We start from the raw sequence: 22,626 nt of genomic DNA, 5'->3' as shown, positions 1-22,626 counted from the left end.
TTGCTCATGTAATGCCACTCTGGGGTGAGTGAGGCTGGTCACTCTCATCTTAAATGTCAGGACCGACTTGCCAAGCGCCAGGCTCCTACGCTCCTCATGGAGCAACACAGGACTGGATGATGGATGGATGGATGAAAGGAAATCATAACATGAAATGCTTTGCGTAACCCACACTGAACAAAATGAATAATGTTCATTATTACTAATTATTCCAAACCTACAGTATATCCCATCTAAGACAAAGAGTGAGAAAGGATCCAGAAAAACAGGAGTGAACACAAAAGTAGAACAATCAAACAGCAAGTTCAGTGAAATGGCCCACACAATCACACATATCATTCAAGTATGAAATCTTGACTCCAACTCACAAGGAAAAACCATATTTTTCTGTAATAATACTGTATCATCCTCCTACCTCAAATTTCCTCCAAACAGATGAAGCTGGGTAGGATCCACAAAGCTAAAGGAAAGAACAAAAGTAGTAAAACTATCAAACAACATGCCCAGTGAAATGCATTACACTATCATTCACGCATCACTCAGACCTCTAAACTGGCTCCAAGTCACAAGCAAAGTTATTTTTTTATTTTTTTTTTATTTTTTTTTTTTATTAAGATGTATTTCACATACACCTGCTGAATAAAGATTTCAGTGACAACCAGTTTCTGTACACTGTAATGACCACCTGAAAATTTTACCCCACAAGTAACTTGCTATATCTCTGCATAACCTGCTATAATTTAGAACTGGTAAAGAATTCTACACAATTTACAGGTTTAACATGTCCATACTTAAGCTCAATGTTGACAGTACAATACCTGTCACTCAATGAATGGATCTCTACACGATTCATATTGGTGGCTGACTCCCGCAATTGTTCTATGGTGGCTGCCTTACTTCGCTGCTCCTCATTTTTACCTTCGTAGTCTGGTTGCACTGGGTAGAGGTCATCTCCTGAAGGAAGATTGTTGAGAAAGTTAGTGGACACAGCAACTACTGTACTTGTCTGCAAGGTACAGTATTTATGTTCTTGTATCAGTCAGCTCTTTTGACATTTTTTCCAGTATTAAATCTACAGTTGTTCTAATACTACCCCAGTTTGCCTGATCATGCAAAACCATCAACTGCAGGCAAGCAACCACCCCTGCAGGGCCATCCCGTGAAGCAAATCAATGTTCCCATCCAACTGAATATGCATTGCCACAGTCAGGTGCAGGGATTAGAATGGAGGTTTGGTTCCTGAGTAGATGCTAGATTTGCATCTCCACCCAGTTAACAGCGGCACCATAGCAGGCTTCACAGGACCCAATTACTGAACCGTATTTGGTTATATGGTTACCAACCAACGTTGTAAATGGTTTCCAATTTGGCCTGTCACGAAGTGCTGAGCCACCTGAAGTGGAATGAAGTGTAATAAACAGTGACAGGAAAGATGGGAGAAATAGGAAGAGAGAAGGAGAGACACAGATAAACAATGATAGCCATGAAGGAAGAAGTAGGCAGTGTAGAGCCAACTGAAGTGGAAAGAAAAGTAATAGTGACAGAAAAATTGGGAGAAAAAGGAAGAGAAGAGGAGAGAGACAAGTATACAATGACAGACATGAAGGATGAAGTAAGCAGCACTACGTCAAGTACTGGATGATGGGCATCCCCACCTAACACCTAAATCTACAGTAAATTACTTTAAACTGCCCTTTTATAGGTACACTATTACTCATAAACTTTAATTTTGTCCATTTGCAGTACTGTACTAGGTGTATGGATAACATTTAATGCAGACATACCCCGATATACGATACCCCTAGACGTGATACCCCGGCTTAGTGATGGGGGTAGAAATACCACCATACTCCCCCTAACGATGGCCAAACCCTGCTATAACGATGGGTTTATGTATATATATTTTTTTACCGATTTTGATGATATTTTATACTTTTTTGTGTTTAGGTTGATTTCTGAACTGTTTTTAGACTTATATTAATGTGTTTTAGTCACAGGTGGGGTGAACATTGTCATTTTGGGGTACAGTTTACTGTTTGATTTTTTCCAGATTTATATTTGATGATTTTCAGATTTTATTTTTGGGATTAGGTGACTTATAAACTGTTTTCAGGCTTAGTTTAGCTTGTTGTAAAGCTATTTGGGGGTTTAGGTGTGCTAGAAACTTGTTTTTGGACTCATTTAGGTGTATTTAGGACTTGGTTGGGGGGGGGAACCCAAGGCTGAAAAACGCATTGCTATACTTTATATACATGTTAAATCTACCCCGATATACGATACCCTGCCTAGCGATGGATTTTTACTTAACCAACTGTATCGTTAAACCGGGGTATATCTGTACTTTGGACTGTATCAGCTACTAATAATGAGGACTGCATGTAGTCTTTATTTTCTCTGATCTGAAGAAAACATTTCTCATAATATGCCATTTGTTCAATACTAACCAATCAGGATGTGCACAGAAGGGTCTGATATAAAACAACTCACACAACAGTAAAACCCAATAAATTAGTTCTTACTGGCTTTAATGTACAGTACTTGTGGACAGCTATGTGATACACCAAACAGGAAGGTAAATCTAACATTATCAGACACATTTTCTCACATTTACTTATCAGTGTGTTTTTTCAACTTTTGAGAATACATTTTTTCATGTTACAGCATACCATACCCTTAAAGTGATTTTCATTTAATAAAGTATTATACACAAGTATACCAGTATGTACTACCCAGTAAGAGACTGCTATCTAAATTAAAGCAGAACATGGAAACTCCTACCTGGTAACACAGAAACAATGCCATTGGCAGCCTTCACAACAACTGGATAATAATGATCCATGCCCTTCTTGCCTCGTTCCCTGGCAAAGCTGTGCAGGTCATCATAGGTCCGAAAACTTAAAATTCTGCTCATCTCATAGGTCTGGGGGATTGGTAGAAGCAGGCTCCCTTTGTGACTCTGTTCCAGGATGTCGCATGGGGATGCAATCTGTAAATCATCATGTGTAAAAGTTCTCACATGACAATATTATTATTTATTTATTTTTGCTACAGTCATCCTGGAATAGTTTCCATATCTACTGGAGTGGATAGGATCCAGTAACAAGCCAGTATGAGAAGTTAACAGTGTTCAGTTCTTGTTGCTGATCAATCCCAGTCAGTCTGGCTAAGCAGACCCATCAACCACAGGCAAGCAACTCCCATGTAGGGCTGTCCACTGTTCAGTAAACTGAACCAATGTTCCTTTGCAGATGACAGCGCCTCACCACAGCAAAGCGTGGGGAGCAGTTCCTGAATGGACAGTACATTTATACCTCTTCACCCAGTTAACAGGGGCATCACAGTAGGCTCTACATCACCCAGCATTGTAAATGATTTCCATGGTTACAGGAAACCACTGGGCCTGTCACTCATTTCAGAGCCACTCAAACTGGAAAGAAGAGTGACAAGAAGGAAACAGAGAAGTAGGAGAAGAAGAAGACAGACACAGAAATGGAGCAATAAAGGTGAAAGAAGAAGTTTGCAGTACTACATGTGAGTTTACCGCTGCCTCCTCCTTCTTTCATCTTTATCTTTCCATTTCTGGGAAATGGGAGAGACAGAACTTAAATAACACATATTTTCATCATGCACTTCATATGTGTTCACTGAAAGCAGTGATGAGAAATAGGGAGGTTAGTATGGAAGTTAAGATGTCACTGCACGGTAGTATTGTGATCCCTACCCTGACTTCTGGAAGTGAGGCGTTGACCTTGCTAGAGGGGAACAAGTCAATAATAAGAGGTCTGGAAATGAGTTACCTGAAAGGAACATGTGGAGTGACCTGGAGGGACAGGTTGATAAATGAAGAAGTTAAAGAAAGTTGTGGGGTGGATGTGGATGTGACTGAGAAAATTAGGAGAATTACACAGAGGTGGTTTGGACATGTGGAGAGAATGAAGAATGAAAGACTGACTAACAGGGTGTATGTAGGTGAAGTAAGGGGAGGGAGGGGGAGGGAGAGGGAGGGGGAGACCAAGGATGAGGTGGAAGGATGGAGTTGAGAGGTATATGAGGGAGGGGGAGTGAGTTGGGGGAGGGCAGTCAACTGGTGGGTGACAGGGCAACCTGGAGGCATTTTGTCTGCGATTACCCTTTGCGGGATTAGGGCATTGGGCTATAGATAGATAGACAGACTTCATTATGTAACATGTATAGCTGTTGGTCAGGCCAAAATGTTTGCATTTATGTACAACTCAGGCCCCCAAATAGCAAATGTGTGCCCCTTCTTCCCATAGTTTACAGCATGTGGATGTGCAGAGGCACACTGCACACCACCTCCCTCTTCCTCATAAACCTATCTACCATCACAGGTTCACAGTTTATTTATGTGTGGATGGACAAGGGGCCCACCAAGACATATAGTAACTTGGTGGTGGCATGAGGATGTAGAAGCTCCAGTTAAGGAAAAAAGAAGGAAGAAAAAGGGTAGTAACAGAGAGCAATACTTGGCTGTCAAGCATAGGGCTAGACAAAAGGTATACAGGGAAAAGTCTGAGTCTCAGAGACTTTTACTTGATAACCTACAGAGTGCAGAAAGGAAGAATATGATATTTAAGGTGGCAGATCAGATGAAGATGGAAAATAGGGATATCATAGGTGAGCAGTGTGTGAAGAATGATGAAGGAAGGGTAGTGGTGAACAGTGGGGATATTAAAGATGCCTGGAGAGAACACTACAACCAGTTGTTGAATGAGGAGTTTGACTGGGACAGGGCAGGTTTGGAGCCAGCAGATCCAATATTTGCCCCATGGCCTTAGATTGACACCTCTGCTGTGAGCAGGGCAATAACCAGGATGTAGGTGGGGATGGCAGCAGGTGTGTCTGGGTTTACTGCTAATACGTTGAAAGCCACAGGAGACTATAGGAGTGGGATTAGTCACTGACTTAGTAAATACGATTATATATGAGTGTGTTGTCCCAGATGAAGAGTGTAATTATTAAAGCATACATGGGGAAGGGTGATGCGCTGGAAAGAGGAAGTTTTAGAGGCATAAAGCTTTTGGACCAGATAATAAAGGTAATGGAGAGAGTTCTAGAAAGTATCATTAGAATAAGGGTAAATACTGATGAGATGCAGTTTGGGTTTATGCCAGGAAAAGGGACACTGACGCCATTCTCATTGTTTGACATCTTAAGGAAAAGCATATAGGAAAGATAAAGGAACTGTACTTTGTTTCTGTCAATTTGGAGATGGCCTTTGACAGAGTCCCTAGAGAGGTGGTGAAGTGGGCAATGAGAAAATCTGGGATCGAGGAGTGGCTGGTTAGGGTGGTTATGACTATGTATTTGGGTGCTCACACCCAGGTAAGGGCAATTGGAGATTTAAGTGATGAGTTTTCCATGAATGTTGGTGAGCATCGGTCAGTCTTGAGACCCTTGTTGTTTATCATGGTACATGAAGCCCATTCACATGACTTCAGAAATGGACTCCCATGGGAGATGTTGTATGGTGCTGATCTGGTGTTGTCTGCTGAGAATGAAAGGGAGGCGAAGGAACGATTTAGGGTGTGGAGAGATGATATGGGGCACAAGGACTTAAAAGTAAATGCACATAAATCAAAAGTGATGGTATCTAGGGCTGGTGGCAGTACTATCAAAGAAGAGGGAGAATGGCCATTGCGATCTACCACAAGGGTGTGGGAAGTAATTCCATTCTGTGCAATGTTATGATAAGTGGGTGCTTAAGAGATGTAGTGGTAATAGAGGCAGACTGCGAGATAATGCTGATTTCATGTGTGCGGTGTGTCGGCAGAGCACTGGAGATTGTCAGGCGTGAAAGGATTGGTCTTGTTGGTGACCGTCTTGAGTGTGTGGAAGAGTCTTGTCATTTGGGAGACATGGTCTTGCTGGTGAGCCTCTTGAGTGTGTGGATTTGTTATTTGGGAGACATGTTATGTGCTGGAGGTGGAGCTGGAGCTAGCTCTGTGGCTAGAGTGAGAAGTGGCTGGAAGAAGTTCATGGAGTTGCTGCCTCTCTTGACATTGAGGGCTCTCCCTCTGTCCTAAGGGATCTTTGTATGTGTCATGTGTTTGGAGTGTAATGCTGTAGGGTAGTGAGAGCTAGGCAGTAAAGGAAGAGGATATTCACATAATCAAATGTACAGTAATGACAATAATTATGTGGATGTGCAGTGCGTCCCTGAGTGCGAGGCCTAGGGGGGGCAAGGTGTATGATGGAAAAGAAGAGAGGTAGGATGGGACTGGACTGTACTGGTATTGTGATGAGGAGGGTAGATTGAGATGGTTTGGGTATGTGGAGAGGATGGGGAATGATAACTGGGTGCAGAAGGTGAGAAGTGTTAATGTTAGGGGTAGGGCTGCGAGAGGCAGAATGAAAAAGACCTGTGACAAGATCATTGAGTGTGACCTCAGGGATAAGGGACTGAACAGGGAAGCTGTCAGAGATCGAGTAGCATGGAGAGCCGCCATTAGGTGACCATGCCCGATGCATGTGAGCATGCTGAAGCGTTCAAAAACAAACATAATAAGTGCATATATCGCATCTACAGACACTCCAGCACTAGGAATGAAGAAATACTGTACCTACATACTCATTTAATGTGCACAGCAATACAGCACCTTAATCAGAACACAATAATGATGCCCTCATTTAATGATGAGAACATTTGAAAAATCTGTCACATAATGATTTATTGTACAGTATACACGCAGAAAATCAAGTAAAACATGGGTTCAAGGGGGATATGATTTTGACCATGAGGTCACCCACCCAGCAAAGTCAAAGAACAAGTTTCCAGCTCACCTAAACTGGTTGTTATTTTACTTCAATGCACTTTACGTGCTGCTTACTGCCAGACATGTCTAAAAACAAGTTTTCAAGTGACCTAAACTGGTGCTTATTTCACTTTGCTATACTTCCCTTGCCCCTTTAACTCCAATACCACACTTTTGTTCCACCACTGACAAAGGCCATCTTGGAACAAATGACAATAGACTTGTGTGTGGGTGATAGTATAAGTGAAAACTGCAATCGTATATCGATCAGTATGGCTCTGTATTAATTCAAAGACATTTAATTTTCCTAAAGAACAATATTAAACTTCTGAATCTAAATGAACCACTTGATATTTGTATTAAAAAAAAAAAAAAAAAAAAAAAAATTGTGACTGAAATAATCTTCACCAGATTTATCAATAACTAACTTAACCTCTTACCTTCTGCTTCAAAATTATGCATAATTAGCCATCTCTCTCTCTCTCTGGAATACTGACTTCAGTGTCTAGGCCTTATTTCAGACTGACTAACTTAACACTTTCAATGCATATTGCAGCCAGCAAAACTGAAACAGAAGTAATAATACCCCTTCCATCTTTTTACACTTCGAGCAATAGGTTAAATAAATAAAACTATAAATATATATTCCCTGATAACTATGAAGAATGGTGTTGCACTATGTGTTCAAATATAAATGATAAGAATAGCGTTATCATTTGATAAGGTCATGACTTGGTAGTAGTGGAGGGATAGTTTGGACTGTCCGAACCATCCCCCTCCTCAAGTGTCCAAATCATCCCGAATCTATGTAATAAACCCACCCCATCCTGGCAGATTTTTAACCAATTACCTCCCCCAATTCCAGCAGATTTTCTAATTTTTTTTTTTTTTCTAAAACTTCCGCTTTTTATGAGAAACATCGAAAATTCGTAGAGAAATCGCTCACATGAGCTTTAAAATCCCGGTACAGTTGACAATACCCTTACCTGCCTGTGTTTTCTATGGGACGCGGCTCCAGAGAAAACGTGTTCTATGGAAGGGGTAACTATTCCAAGCCACTCATATTAGGTATTTATTTATTTATTTGGTACGAATTTATATGTACTACAAGCGTATATTGGTTTTCACACAGTAATACAGACGATATAAGCATTGTTTCACTCACCAAACACATCAACATACCACGCCTTTTTTGGCAACATGTCTTGATCATCATTTCTGACTATTTCATCCTCTAATGCTATGTAAACTTTGTCCTCCACATTGTCATCGATTGGGGAATCACTCTGGCCTTGAATTTCGTACCGTGGCGCGACATGTCTTTACTGGCCAGGTCACTGGTAACAGGTGAGTTGCCAAGACAATGGCATGGGCGGGGGGAAGTCACGTGGGGTAAGGCATTGTCCCTGCCTGGCATCGGGTAGAGGAAGGTGTCGCGTGTATACATAGCAAAAATCACGCACAAAATTTAAAAAATATGCAAATGACGGACCTTGCAACTGCAGCGCGTTTACATATGTCAACGGAAGTCACACTGACAACACATTCAGACATATATACGTCAACGGGAGTCGGCGGGTTAATTGACGGATACTCTCGTTTCACTCGAGAGTTTAACATTCGTTTTTCACAGCAATATTATGTTCTACATGCAACATAGATTCACCCTGATAATGCACAGTTCGATGCCTGGCATATTCATAAAGGCAGAGTGCTCACACCCAAGTAAGAGTGAATGGAGATTTGAGTGATGAGTTTTCCATGAACGTTGGTGTGCATCCGGGGTCAGTTTTGAGTCCCATGTTGTTTATCATGGTACTTGAAGCCCTCTCACGTGACTTCAGAAACGGACTCCCGTGGGAGATGTTGTATGCTGATGATTTGGTGTTGATTGTAGAAAATGAAAGGGAGGCGGAGGAAAGATTTAGGAAGTGGAGAGATGGTATGGGGCATAAGGGCTTACGGGCAAATGCAGGTAAAATGAAAGTGATGATATCTAGGGTTGGTGGTGGTACTTTTAAAGATGAGGGAGAGTGGCCATGTGCAGTCTGCCACAAGGGCGTGGGAAGTAATTCCATCTTGTGTAGTGTTTGTAATAAATGGGTGAACAAGAGATGTAGTGGTATCAGACGTAGACTGCAAGATAATGCTGATTTTATGTGTGCGGCCTGTCGAGGAGAGCAGGTGGAAATTGTCAGGCGTTAACCCTTTCAGGTCTCAAATAGGTCCCAAGGTCACGTTTGACAGACGCATTTTTTTGAAAAAAGTTAAGGTTTGCAAATAAAGAAAAAAATATCATATTCATGCACAAGGAAATAATACACATCTGCCTATAAAATATTAGAGCTCTACTCACCATACAAGTGCTGCAAAAATGATGGGAAGTTGCGTAGCAAGTGGTGTGTGGTAGCGTGGTGAGTATTGCCGTTTCGGTGGACTGTGATTTCTTGGTGCATAGGCGACATGATTGCATTGTTAGTTTCCATGTTTTTCCATAAAAAACAGTGGACTAATATATGTACATTATATCTCACGTGATTTGTGAATGATTCTTGAGATGTTCTCTTACAAACAACAAACTAAACAGTTACAAGATCCTTATAAAACTATCACTTACTAGTTACTACTGACTAATTTATTTTACTTTGCTCTTATTTTGCTTAGTACTGTCCAGGACTGTGGAGGTGAAGACATGGAGTTAAGCCTACGAGCTTGCCTTTTGTACGTATGTATGTTTATTTTGTTGTTGCTGACTGTATCATCCTGTGTACTTACAGGCAGCAGTAGAGACAGTGATCAAATATTTATTATTTCTCAAAATTGACGGTGTTATAAGTATAACCAGGAAATGTGAGAAACTCATGAAATATAAATCAGAAAAAAGTAAGGAGACACAATCATTTATCAATGAAACAGGCAACACTCACTGCTAGTGTATGTCCACTTGGTAACAAATAAATGCATGGTACGTGTATAAAAGGCTACAGAAACAACCTTAGAAACCTGAACTCATAAATCTGTCTTTAGTTTCCCTCAATCAGACACTCTAACACCCAGGAAATGAATAAATATTGAGACATACAAAGCGGAAATCTCTTGCTTGCCTGTGACGCGGCAGCTATGTGCGTAGGCGGGAGGCAGGGGGTGGGAGATTGGAGGGAGGGTGGAGGGTGGGAGGTAGAGGGGTGGGGGATCGGTGGGAGGTAGGAGGGTGGAGGAAGTACGGGGTGGGGGATTGGAGGGAGAGTGGAGGGTGGAAGGGTAGGGAGGTAGAGGGGTGGGGGATCGGTGGGAGGAAGGGGGATATGAAAGGGAGGAGGGAGGTGAGAGCTATGTATCCTCTAGAGCAGTAAAAATATATTGCAAAGAATATTCCATTGCTAAATGAACTGTCTGATACCAAAGTAGTAAAAAACATTGCCAGATCAACAATATAATAAAACCAATATGTCCAACCCAACCCCTCACCACGATTAGCTCTTCCCAGACTGTGTAAACTAAAATATTGTGATCTGCACATGCCTAGTAAAAGCAGAGGCGACTGGTGAGCAGCTCGTATCCTTATTTCATTCACCAGCCTCATGCAACAGTTTTCACTCATGCCTAAATATGCTGCCACGGGAGTGGCTAGGAGACCCCTACCGAGAAAGCCACTATAGTGGCCAGGAGACATGAAAGGGTTAAAGGATTGAACCTGCTGATGAGTGTCTTGAGTGAGTGGAAGAGTTTTGTTATTTGGGTGACATGTTGTGTTTTCAAGGTGGGGCTGGAGCTAGCTCTGTGGCTAGGGTGAGAAGTGGTTGGAAGAAGTTCAGGGAGCTGTTGCCTCTCCTGACACTGAGAGGACTCTCCCTATGTGCTAAAGGGTCTTTGTATGCAGAATGTGTTAGGAGTGTAATGCTGTATGGTAGTGAGACCTGGACAGTAAAGGAGGAGGATATTCGCAGGCTCAGATGTACAGAAATGACAATGATTAGGTGGATGTGCAGTGCGTCCCTGCGTGCAAGGCCTGGGGGGCTGGGTTTACGATGGAAGAGTTGAGAAGTAGGATGGGACTGGAGTGTATTGGTGTTGTGATGAGGAGAGGTAGATTGAGATGGTTTGGGCATATGAAGAGGATGGGGGGATGATAATTGGGTGTGGAAAGTTAGAAGTGTTAAGATTGGGGTAGGGGTTGTGAGGGGTAAACCAAGAAAGACGTGGGATGAGGTCATTAAGTGTGACCTCAGGGTTAAGGGACTGAATAGGAAGTTGCAACAGATCGTGCAGTATGGACAGCCGCCATTAGGTGACCAAGGCCGACGCATGCAAGCATGTTGGAGCCTTCAAAAATGAAAACGACGACGAAAACTCAAATTACAGTATTACACAGGAGACGCAAAAAAACGTAAAATGTGACCTGCATCAAAAAGTGAGGGGTTTCTAGCTTGGAGGTTCCATGTGGTCGAAGTAAACACACTCTTCCACTTTCATGCAAGATCACACAGCCCTAGTCCCATACATTTCTCAGGGTATGCACTGTCTGAACCATCACTGCCCTCCCCTACAGGTGAGACAGATACTATAAGGCACTTAACCATGGTGCTCATCTCTGTAACACAGGCCTTTGAGCCTGTGCCAGGTTATTCACCCTGTATTCTGGGACACAGGGTTGCTGCTGCATCATCCAAGTTACCACAGTTACCTCACCTAGATATTACCCTACATACTCATTTTCCTAACCAACCCACAACAGGTGGATGAACACCTGAACTGTGCAATGCCAGTTGTCTGCACCAGGTTTCAAACCTTGGTGCTAACAGACTGGCAGCTTCACAGATAGCGATGCTAATCGCTCAGTAACTGTGACAGTGATGGTGTAGTATAGACAACTGCCAATTAAAGTTCCACTGATATCTATAAAGCTGATCTGCCAGTTTTCCCCACTTTATAGTAGCCTACCTGTTTTAAGGAAAAAGCGTATTTAAGAACACATCCCTTAATTTTAATAATTACTGCATGTATTATTAACAGCTTCAATCCAGGTGATCACCTTAATGATTAATTCTTGCTTCTACTAGACGGAAGGCATCTTGTATTTAAAGGAATTATTAACCCTGAAACGTGGACAAAACTTCAATTTCCACAGATCTTAACACTTTATTAACAGAAGAAGTACTGGGAAGGGGGGGAAATGTGTATGTCACATGACATATCTTGCTCTTTTAATGTTGTATCTAGCCCCATCCACTCTGAAAAGTACATGTCCTAAGCTGAATAAAATTGTCTGATGAGTGAAGAAAAGAAATTAAGTAATACATAATTGAACTGAAGAAGGTTAACATTAGGAAGGAAGAGGACAATGGGCGTAGACGTAACCAGCATCTTTAATTAGGACCTTTCAACATTAAATGTCATCATCAGTGATCTAAAAGGAAAACAGATTACTGGTGATGGCATTTTAAATGTCAAAACATCTGAAATAAAGATGCTGTTCACGTCTACACTCGTTGTTCCCTTCCTTCTCAAGTTGAGGTTCCCTACGAACACCCCGTTACCTAAGGTTAACATTACCTGAACATCCACCACTTCTTTTTCATCCATGACCACACTTGGCATCTCCTCAACAAAAGTGATGTAAAATGCGGTGTTAAACCTGCGCTTACTAGAATTAGCAGGGGTAAGCCAGCTGATCCACTCATGCAAGTCCCACACTGCTGGATACCCTCCGACCTCATGGAACAATGTCAGGAACTGTGGAAAATACATAAGTAGAATGCTTTACTGGTAGATGGGGAGCCTACTATTCACTCACATGTGTTACCTTCAGTTGACTCTAATCTACGTGACATGTGAAGCAGCTTCGTCCAGCCAACAAAACCATTACTACACTGGTTGGCAGCCACATTAACCAAACAGACACTTGGTGGTCTACTGGGTTACAGCATCCCAACCAAATTAAACCCATAAAGGTTTACATCTGAGGATTGGGTGGGGATTACTGCTCACAGAAACCCAACAAGAAAAAGCACTCAGAGTGCAACACTTTCCCAACAATCTGTCTAAAGTTGAATATTTATTTACCCTACCGGGTGATCTTGATCTATGACCAATTGTTCTGAAACTAAAAACATTTCATACTATCCTGATGCTTAACTCTTCCAACAAATTTGGTCCAAATTAATTAAAAAAAAAAGTTCACACTGTCCTGTGACATTAACCTCTGACCTATTATTCTCAAAATACAGTACAGTAATTTCATTTTGACCTACCTAGAAACCTTTACACCAAATTTAGTCCAAATGGAAAAAAAAAAAAAAAAACTGAATTAAAAGACTGAACTTGCCCAACATCCATTACCTTTGACATATTGTTCTCAAAACGGATTTACCTCATTTTTCCTGACCCTCAACTACTCCATCAAGTTTGGTCTAAGTCAGGTTAAAACTGACTGTGTTGACCTTGACCGACAACTTATGACCATTTTTAGCCAAAATTTAATCACCTGCTCCTCGGATGATCGTCAATTATTACAGTATTCAAAATTTGGTGCAATTATATTTACAGTAATAGTTCTTCCATAATCCTGCCAAGACAGACAAACCAATCCAAATACATAATCTCTTCATGCTGCCAATGTAATTGTAATAAGGGGTCCACTCTCACCCTAAATGTCAAGACTGAGCAACTTAACCCTAAGCCCCTATGCACGTGAGGGGACAATGGAGGACAGAATGATGGATGGATGGATAGAGAGGTCTGAAAGTGGGACAACACTGCTACCAGTACATCTCTGTGATGAAATCTTTTAACATTATCACCTCAACCCTAATGAACACCTACAGATGGGATGAAATAAGATCCAGGAATAAAGAATGAAAGAGCATAAAAGCTAATGGTATCATCTTACTAGAGCAAAACTAAATCAGGAAACTAACTGTTTTTTTGCTTGGGTCATTATTTTCAGTTCTCTATCATCGCATCTTCACTTTCCAGGACTGAACTTTAACTGTATTCTTTCAGAAACATGCTTAACAGACCAGCAGTGCGAGTCATTAACATATATCCACAAGTATCATCATTTCCTTTTCGTGGCTCTGATTTACTTTGGCAAGATGAGATTTGGAAAATTTCTGCCTTTCTTGTCCATCCTAACAAATCTTACCTACAATAGAAAACTGATAGTACAGTGGGTACTCAGTTTAACGGACCCATTTATACCAAACTTTGGATATAAGGGGCCCCTTCACCATACCAGACAACATCTGTTATATAATGCATCAGGATCCGGTATAGGTAATGTATCCAGCGACCTACCAGACAAATCCTCTTCTTTTCATTATTACCTAATGGAATCTTAAATGTAACAACCAACTTGCCTAGCCCCAGGCTCCTACACTCTTCTTGGGGAAACATAGGATTGGATGATGGATGGATGGATGGATGGATGGAATGAAGGCCACCATTAGTTCTGTACTGCTTACTGATCTACTATATAGCGTACCAAGGAATGCTAGTCAGACCCATACAATACAGATTTACTGATGTCTTATAGCTTGTCCTATGTGCGGTACCTAGTGGACCATTTTTCATATACTGTATATACTGACCGTAGGTCTGGTACAGCGGGTCCCTCAGACATATAACAAACTAGCAGATATACTGTGTGCCTTTTCTCCAAATCACTCTGTTATAACAAGGTCTCAGCTATCAATGTCCTAGTTAATAAGGTCTGGCTCAGAAATTTTCTTTGTCCTTCTTTGGAGAAACAAATAATAGATACAAATGAGCCAATCATATGTTCATTAGTGACTTTATCTACAGACTACAACCTGTTTCACCAGAATTACCCTATAGGACAAGCCCATAGCTTATACAATATATCCTTGTAATATGTCAAAGTGTTTATGAAAATTATCACCAGTAATTCCATAAAGCCAGCACTGCATACTGTATGGTAAATGACAATTCACCTTTTATGAGTAACATTTCAGTATGCAAATTTTCTACAATTTACTAAGCACTTAAAAAATAACAAAGTAACATAATGTGCATCAAGGATGTACAATACTACATTGCTGTAGTGTACTTAATACAACCAGCCTAGACTGGGTTCCCAAAGACAATATGAACCACATCACCAAAAATAGAATGGATTTTCAATTTTGGATCATACTGTATCATTTACAACCTCTCCAACATGCTTGTATGCACTAGCCTTGGTCACCTAATGATGGCTCTCCACATTCCTTGATCTCTGGCAGCCTCCCTGTTCAGTCCCTTATCCTTGAGGTCACACACTATGATTTCATCCCAGGTCGTTATTGGTCTGCCTATTGTAAAACTGCCCTCGACATTAACACCTCTCACTTTCTGCACCCAACTGTTATCTTCCACCCTCTGAACAAGCTTAAACCATCTCAATCTACCCCTCCTCATCACAATATCAACACATTCAAGTCCCATCATTCTTAATTCTTTAATTGCAATCTTAGCCCCCCAAGCCTCACATTCAAGGACACACTACACACCCATCTAATCACTGTCATTTTTGTATGTTTGGGCCTAAGAATATCTTCTTTTGCTGCTTAGATTTCATGCAACATTACACTCCTAACACATGCTGCATAAAAAGCTCCTACAGCAGTGAGGAAGATGCCCTCTCAATGTTAGGAGACACAATAGCTCCCTTCCTCCAATCACTTCTGACCCTAGAAACAGAGCTTACTCTAGCCCCACTTCCAGAACATAACATATCCTGCAAATAATGAAACTCCTCTGCACACTCAGGAGACTCTCCAACAATATCAATCCTCTCCCAAACACACAGCACAAATGAAATCAGCATTATTTTGCAGCCTACATGATAGCACTAAATCTCTTATGCACCCACTTATCACGATCTTGCACAAACTGGAGCTACTTTCCACACCCTTGTGGCAAACTGCACATGGCCACACTCCCACTGCTTTCACAGTACTGCCACCAGCCCTAGAAATCATCACTTTTGTTTTATCCATGTTTACTCTCATACCCTTCTGCCCCATTTCATCTCTCCACTTCCTCATCTTTCCTCCACCTCCCTTTCATTCTCTGCAATTAACACCAACTCATCACCATATGATTACAACATCTCCCATATGAGTCTTTCCAAAGTCACATGAGAGAGCTTCAAGCGATATGACAACCAACAAGATCAAGACTAAGCCCTGATGCACCAACATTCATGGCAAACTCATCACTCAAATCTCAACTCACTTTCACCTGGGTACATGCCCCCACATACACAGCCATGATCTCTAACCAGTCACTCCTTGATCCCAAACTTTCTCATTGCCCACTTCACCCCCTCCCTAAGGATTCTGTCAAAGGCTTTCTCCGAATCAGCAAAAACAGTGTACAGCTCCCTTTTCTTTCCTATATATTTTTCCTGAAGCTGTCAGACACTGAATATGGCACTAGCAGTCCCATTGCTTGACATAAATCCAAACTGCATCTCATCAATATTCGCTCTTTCTCTTACGGTACCATACCTTCTAGGACTCTCTCCATTACCTTCACTACATGGTCCATAAGTTTTATGCCTCTATAGCTTCCTCTTTCCAGGGCATCACCCTTCCCTTTACACATATTTACAATCACACTCTTCAGTAAGTTATATGGGACAACACACACTATCAAATAAGTAACTAACCAGCATCTGTCTCTCCTCATGCCAACAACATTTCAGCTGTCAACTCAGACACACATGCCACCATCCCCAACTGCATCCTGCCAATTGCCCTGCTCACAGTAGCAGCATCAAAGTCCAAAGGCCAAACACTGGATTAACACACTCCAACCTTCCCTGTTTCTGTTAAACTTCCCATTTAGCAATTGGTTATATTGCTCTCTCCAGGCATCTTTAACAACCTCACTGTCCACCACCACCCTTCTTTTAAAATTCTTCACACATGGCTCACCTGTGATACCATATCTCTGCTTTCCCTCTTCATCTGATCTGCCACCTTAAATTTGGTACTGCATTCTTCCTTTCGGCACTATTTAGGTCATCCAACAAAAGTCTCCGAGATGCAGATTTTACCCTGCATACCTCCTTTCTAGCCCTAATTATGCTCTACACATACCTACACCAAAGCTAAGCAAATATAATAGTAAATACACTTCCTCCATTAAATCACACATACTAATGCACCACAGTAATTCCTCATATAACATCAACAATTCAAAATATAAATGATGCTGTGGCTAGGAATACCTGTATGTCTTTAATATCTGTCCACATGCAATACTGACCCCCCAAAAAAAAAATATATATATATATATATATGATAAACTAAGGAAGAGACTTCTTTGAGTTATGTCAACCCTGACCTTTGCTGCACATCCTGAATGCTTATTAACTGAATAATGGAGTTATGTGTTTGTATACTGATTAATAACTTTGTAATGAAGAGCATGTGCTAGAGGATGCCTTTAGGTGTTGGAATCATTATTGTTGCCCAACTGTACAAATATCCCACAGCTTTCCCCTTGTCCCCCACAGAGAGGATGGTGAGCTAAGGAAGAAGGACAGTTTCAGTCTGCAATCCACTAGGTTCACATTCAGATGAGGCTGGGGGCCCAAGTAAGAGCAAAAATATATCTAATGAAGCATTTTAAATGAGAAATTACTGTACTGGTAAAGCTAACCTGTGCAGCATCATCATGTACAATCTTCCTCCAGTGCTTGATTTCATCCTGGGTGAGGCAGTTATTGGGTAGATGACTGGCTAAAAGGATGCCGCTCTCCTCAAACGTTTCCCGTATTGCCGAGATCCGAAACCCAACCTCAGGCAGGATGGGGTTCTCAAGTTTGTTTCGGTAAAATTCTGGCAGAGGTGCAGAGGTCCTAGTGATGCAAGGAATGGCAACATAAAGAATGAGTGATCTAATGTACAATATGATATTTTAACCCACCCAACAGACAATTTTATTCAGTTAAGAAAAGGCTCTTTGTTGTGTAGTTCAAGGGAGATTCTTTCTAACACCTTCACAATGATAAGGTATTTCCTTAGACTGATAAAATAGTCTAGGGGTGGCAGACATCATTTATTCATTATTGTGAAGGGGTCAATTCATACTTTTTTCATGGCAGACCACATTATTTTGTCCTATCTGTGTGTATTGCTAAATGTTTTAATCCCATAAGGAGTAGCCACAAACAAATCACCTTCCTGTCACCTGCCATCAAGCTGCCGACCTTCCTTGGCCCCATAATGGCAACCTTCCTATTCAGTCCCATATCCCTGAGGTCACACTATGATTCTCTCCCAGGTCTTTTTAGGTTTGCCTTTCGCAAGTCTACACTTGATGTTCACACCCCTCCTTCGACACCCAGTTGTCATCTTCCATCCCCTAAACATGCCCAAACCACATCAATCTATGCCTCCTCATCACAGCATTAATACAATAAAGTCCAATCCTTCCTCTTAACTCTTCAATCACCCCATAGGGAGGAGCAGAAAGAATTCTTCCCCTATATCTCTGCTTGTCATAAGAGTCAACTAAAAGCGGTCTTTTTGTCTCCAGTTTTTCTCTCTCTTCTGTCTTCTTCTCTTCTGTCCTACCTGTCTTCTTGATATTTCTGTGTTTCTTCTGGCCTTTATTTCCCCTCTACTTCTATCATGTTACATATCTGGTTTCATAGCATGAACGGTTTAAGAACCTCTCACTGACATCGACCTTTCCTCCTTTCCTGGGTCAAGTCTTCCATCCAACTGACCAATCAAGCCACTTCGTTGCCAAGCTGCTTCAATGCCCGGCCACTTCGTTGCCAAACCACTTCAATGCCAAGTTTACTTCAGCATCAAGATCACATCAGTCCAATGTCCACCTCTATGCAAAAACCACTTCTACACCAAGACCACTTCAACATCAAAACCACTTCCACATCAAGACCATTCCTATGTCAAGACCACTTCAATGCCAAAAGCACTTCAGTGCCAAGGCCAACTCTATGCCAAGACCATTTCAATGTCAAAACCACTTCTATATCTCTTTTCCCTGTTTCTGTTCCACTGCTGGAAATATATCATTGCTTTGAATTAGTGCCATATGGTCTTTGGTATTTGGCACTAGGAATCCAGCATTCAGTTCAATGTCAAGTCCACTATTACACTAGAACCACTTCTGTCCCAAGATCACTCCAACACCAAGACCACTTCAGTGCCAAAACCACTTCAAGATCATTTCAATGCCAAGACCACTTCAATGCCATGACCGCTTTTACGCCAAAACCATTTCTATGTCTCCTTTCCCATTTCTGTTCCATTGCTAGTCATATATCTTTGCTTTGCATTAATGTCATATGGTCTTTGATACCTGTTACCAGGAATCCATTATTCAATTCAGGTCAACTCTTCAATAGCAATTCTAAGCCACACAGGCCTCTCATCCAAGCATGCACTACATATGTATCTGATCATTATCATTTTTGTATGTTTTGAGTTTATGAGTATCCTCTTCCTTTACTGCCCAAGTCTCTGTACTGTAAAGCATTACACTCCTAACAAATGACCCCTTAATACACAGGGAGGGCCCCTCTCAATGCACGAGAGGCAACAGCTTCCTGCACTTCCTCCAACCACCCCTTACTCTGGCCACTGAACTAGCTCTGGCCCTATTCCCAGCACGTAACATGTCCCTCAAATGGCAAAACACCTCCACACACTCAAGAGACTTTCCATGAAGATTAATCCTTTCACGTTTCTCAGTGTCTACATGCTCTCCCTGACACTCCGCACAAATGAAATCTGCATTATTTTGCAGTGTGCCTGATAGCACTATAACTAAATCTCTTATGCATCCACTAAACACAAACACTGCACAAAATGGAGCTACTTCCCTCACATTTGTGGCAAACTGCACATAGTCACACCCCCTTGGCTCTGATAGTACCACCACCAGCCCTAGATATCATCACTTTGTGATGATAATCAACAAATACACTAAGAACTGACTAACCAAACAAATACAGCAATGAGGAATGTCGAAAATGAATTCACTTTACTCCATAACAGTTGCAAACTGAACATATGTTCACACAACTTTCTGTCTCAGAATGACCTCAGGAATCATCTGATGTTAGTATGTCAAATTCTGGAACACCCTGTATATTTCTCCACCCCCATCCCTCCATCTCCTCTTCAGTCCTAGTATGTTAAGTTCTGGAACACCCTGTATATTTCTCTACCCCATCCCTCCGTCTCCTCTTTGGTCCATCCCTTCCCCCTTTTTTCATAATGCACTGTTCACAACCTCCTACATGCTGCTCCCAGTCTCCCTCCACCACAACTGACAATGGGACTGGACCTCAAGTAATTGAGGAAATAGACTGCACACACAGTTCAGAGGAAAAACATGGCAAAGACCTAATTTTCTCTTATACTGTGCCTGTAACTAATGAACATGTACTAGAACTTTACTTACCTAAATTTTTTAAAAAATTCAGACTTTGAGTAGCCATATTTTTCAAAAACACCTAGCCAAGCTTCAGAGAAATCAGATGGCTCAATCACTCCACCTGAAAGCATTTGGTTACAATTACTTTATTATATGGCTAAACATTGTATCAAGTCTGTGACACATACAGTATACCGTATAATTTGTACAGTAACTTATCAGTATATCACACAGATGAGTACTATATATGGTAACATGTCTCAAGCTGATCCTATCTGGGTTAGTAGGCACACAATATTACGGTGGAGTAACTACAATTATGGAACCACAGTGAAACAGGACGGTGTGATGCTGCTCGAGGAGTGCAAGTACTAGCTTTTTTAAAATGAGCTTGCTGTGGCTCTCAACAGATGTAATATTTAGTAGCATTTACTCATGAATATTCCTAAATTAGACTACAACAGGACTGATGCGAGGGGAAGCAGGAGCTATGAAGGGCAACAGAAGAGCTCAGAAGGATTTTTGACATAGCTATCAAGGGCAAACTCTGGTACAGACACACAGAAATTTGTGACATTAATATTACAAGATACAATTTTGGCCGAGTCAGTACAGATATAATGGAATACTTGAGTACTGACAACAGTATAAATGACTATTACATTACAATGTGTATACAGTACCAGGAAAGACAAAAGCATTGGGCATGAAGGAACTCTGCTGGCTGCGCTTGAGAAATAATAGTTGGAAGTCTGAATCAAGGGGTCCCAATACCTGAAATATGGAGATCTTGATAACACTGCGAATATGATTTAAATTAATAAATAAGGTGGATATAATCCAAAAATTGGAAAACACAAGAGCAGAAGCTATTAACAATGTGTCCAGTGAAAAGAGCCATACATCTGAACACCAGTCATTCAAATTTGTAGCAAAAACCACACATCTAACAAGAGATGAAATACAGAATCCTTACTGTCCTGTACATTACCTTTGGCTTAGCTGCCCGACACACCAGTATGAGTGTGGCCGCCTCTCGCCAGTGCCTTCCTGCCATGCTCCCTTAACAATGATACCAGTCTTTGACCTAAATGTACAGTCAAAAGAAAAGTTACCAATGCAAAAAAAAATTACCAAGTGGGTGCATAAGAGATGTAGTGGTATTAGAGGTAGAATGCAAGATAATGCTGATTTTATGTGTGCGGTATGTCAGGGAGAGCACATGAGATTGTTAGGCGTGAAAGGATTGAACTTGCTCGTGAGTCTCCTGTGTGTGTGGAAGAGTTTTGTTATTTGGGAGACATATTATGTGCTGGAAGTGGAGCTGGAGCTAGTTCTGTGGCTAGGGTGAGGAATGGTTGGAAAAGTTCTTGGAGCTGTTGCCTCTCCTGACATTGAGAGGGCTCTCCCTAAGTGTTGAGGGATCTTTGTATGCAGCATATGTCAGAAGTGTAATGCTGTATGGTGGTCAGAAAGAACACCACGCAGTATAGAAAAACTGGCGTGGACATTTTATAGGAAAGTGTGAAAGGATAATGGAGATTATGGTAGTGTAACCTGAAAAGGAAAAAGTATGAATTAGTATTGGTTATAAGATTTTTTTTTTTTTTTCTATACCCACCCCTTATTTGTCATATGCTTATCTAGCCTATGCTTGAAACTCTCAATGGAAAAGGCAGCAACTACTTTACTAGGTAGCTTCTTCCATTCGTCTACTACTTTATTACCAAACCAGTTTCTACCTATTTCCATAATGAAATGGAATTTTTCTAGTTTCAAACCATTACTTCTAGTTCTATCCTGTATGCTCACTTTAAGTACCTTGCTAGTATCTCCCTTATTCACAACCTTCATCCACTTAAACACCTCAATTAAGTCTCCCCTTACTCTACGCCTCTCTAGCGAGTGCAGACTTAGTCTTTCCAGTCTGTCTTCATATGACAGGTTCCGAACATCATGTATCATTTTTGTCATTCTTCTCTATACATTTTCTAATGAGTTAATATCCATTCTATAGTAAGGACACCAAAATTGTACTGCGTAGTCTAAGTGTGGCCTTACTAATAAACCTGGGACGAGGTCATTAAGTGTGACCTCAGGGTTAAGGGACTTAACAGGGAGGCTGCCAGGGATTGAGCAGCATGGAGAGCCGCCATTAGGTGACCAAGGCCAATGCATGCAAGCATGTTGGAGCATTCAAAAATGAAAATGAAACAAAAACAAAAACGAATACAACCAAAACATCTCCTAAACATGTATATATGGTAACATATACCGGTATATGAATTTCAGAACTATCAATTTACTGAACATGTTTAAATACATTTAGGTACATCTGGAGGCTGTCCAGTGATAGTCATGATCACTGATCCTTAATATATCTATCTACACATACACACACACACACACACACACACACACACACACACAC

The 22,626-nt window shown here is 41.2% G+C and overlaps 1 protein-coding gene across 1 annotated transcript; it reads right to left on the bottom strand.

The window, feature by feature from the left end:
• Window positions 1–600: 600 nt before the first annotated feature.
• Window positions 601–21,316, bottom strand: LOC145393773 (acyl-coenzyme A diphosphatase NUDT19-like). Its single transcript, XM_080267822.1, has 7 exons — window positions 21,187–21,316; window positions 20,879–20,969; window positions 20,223–20,316; window positions 17,445–17,643; window positions 12,327–12,506; window positions 2,779–2,986; window positions 601–954 (listed from the first exon to the last, which is right to left on the bottom strand). The coding sequence occupies exons 1-7, from the start codon at window positions 21,250–21,252 to the stop codon at window positions 734–736; spliced, it is 1,059 nt and encodes a 352-aa protein (XP_080123948.1). The 5' UTR covers window positions 21,253–21,316; the 3' UTR covers window positions 601–733.
• Window positions 21,317–22,626: the final 1,310 nt, after the last annotated feature.

The sequence above is a fragment of the Coenobita brevimanus genome, chromosome 25 (genome assembly GCF_032717465.1).
Source record: "Coenobita brevimanus isolate Jiangsu-jjx chromosome 25, ASM3271746v2, whole genome shotgun sequence".
Taxonomy (NCBI): Eukaryota; Metazoa; Arthropoda; class Malacostraca; order Decapoda; family Coenobitidae; genus Coenobita; species Coenobita brevimanus.
Note: the sequence above shows the minus strand (reverse complement) of the source record. Positions and strands in the feature narration are given on the sequence as shown.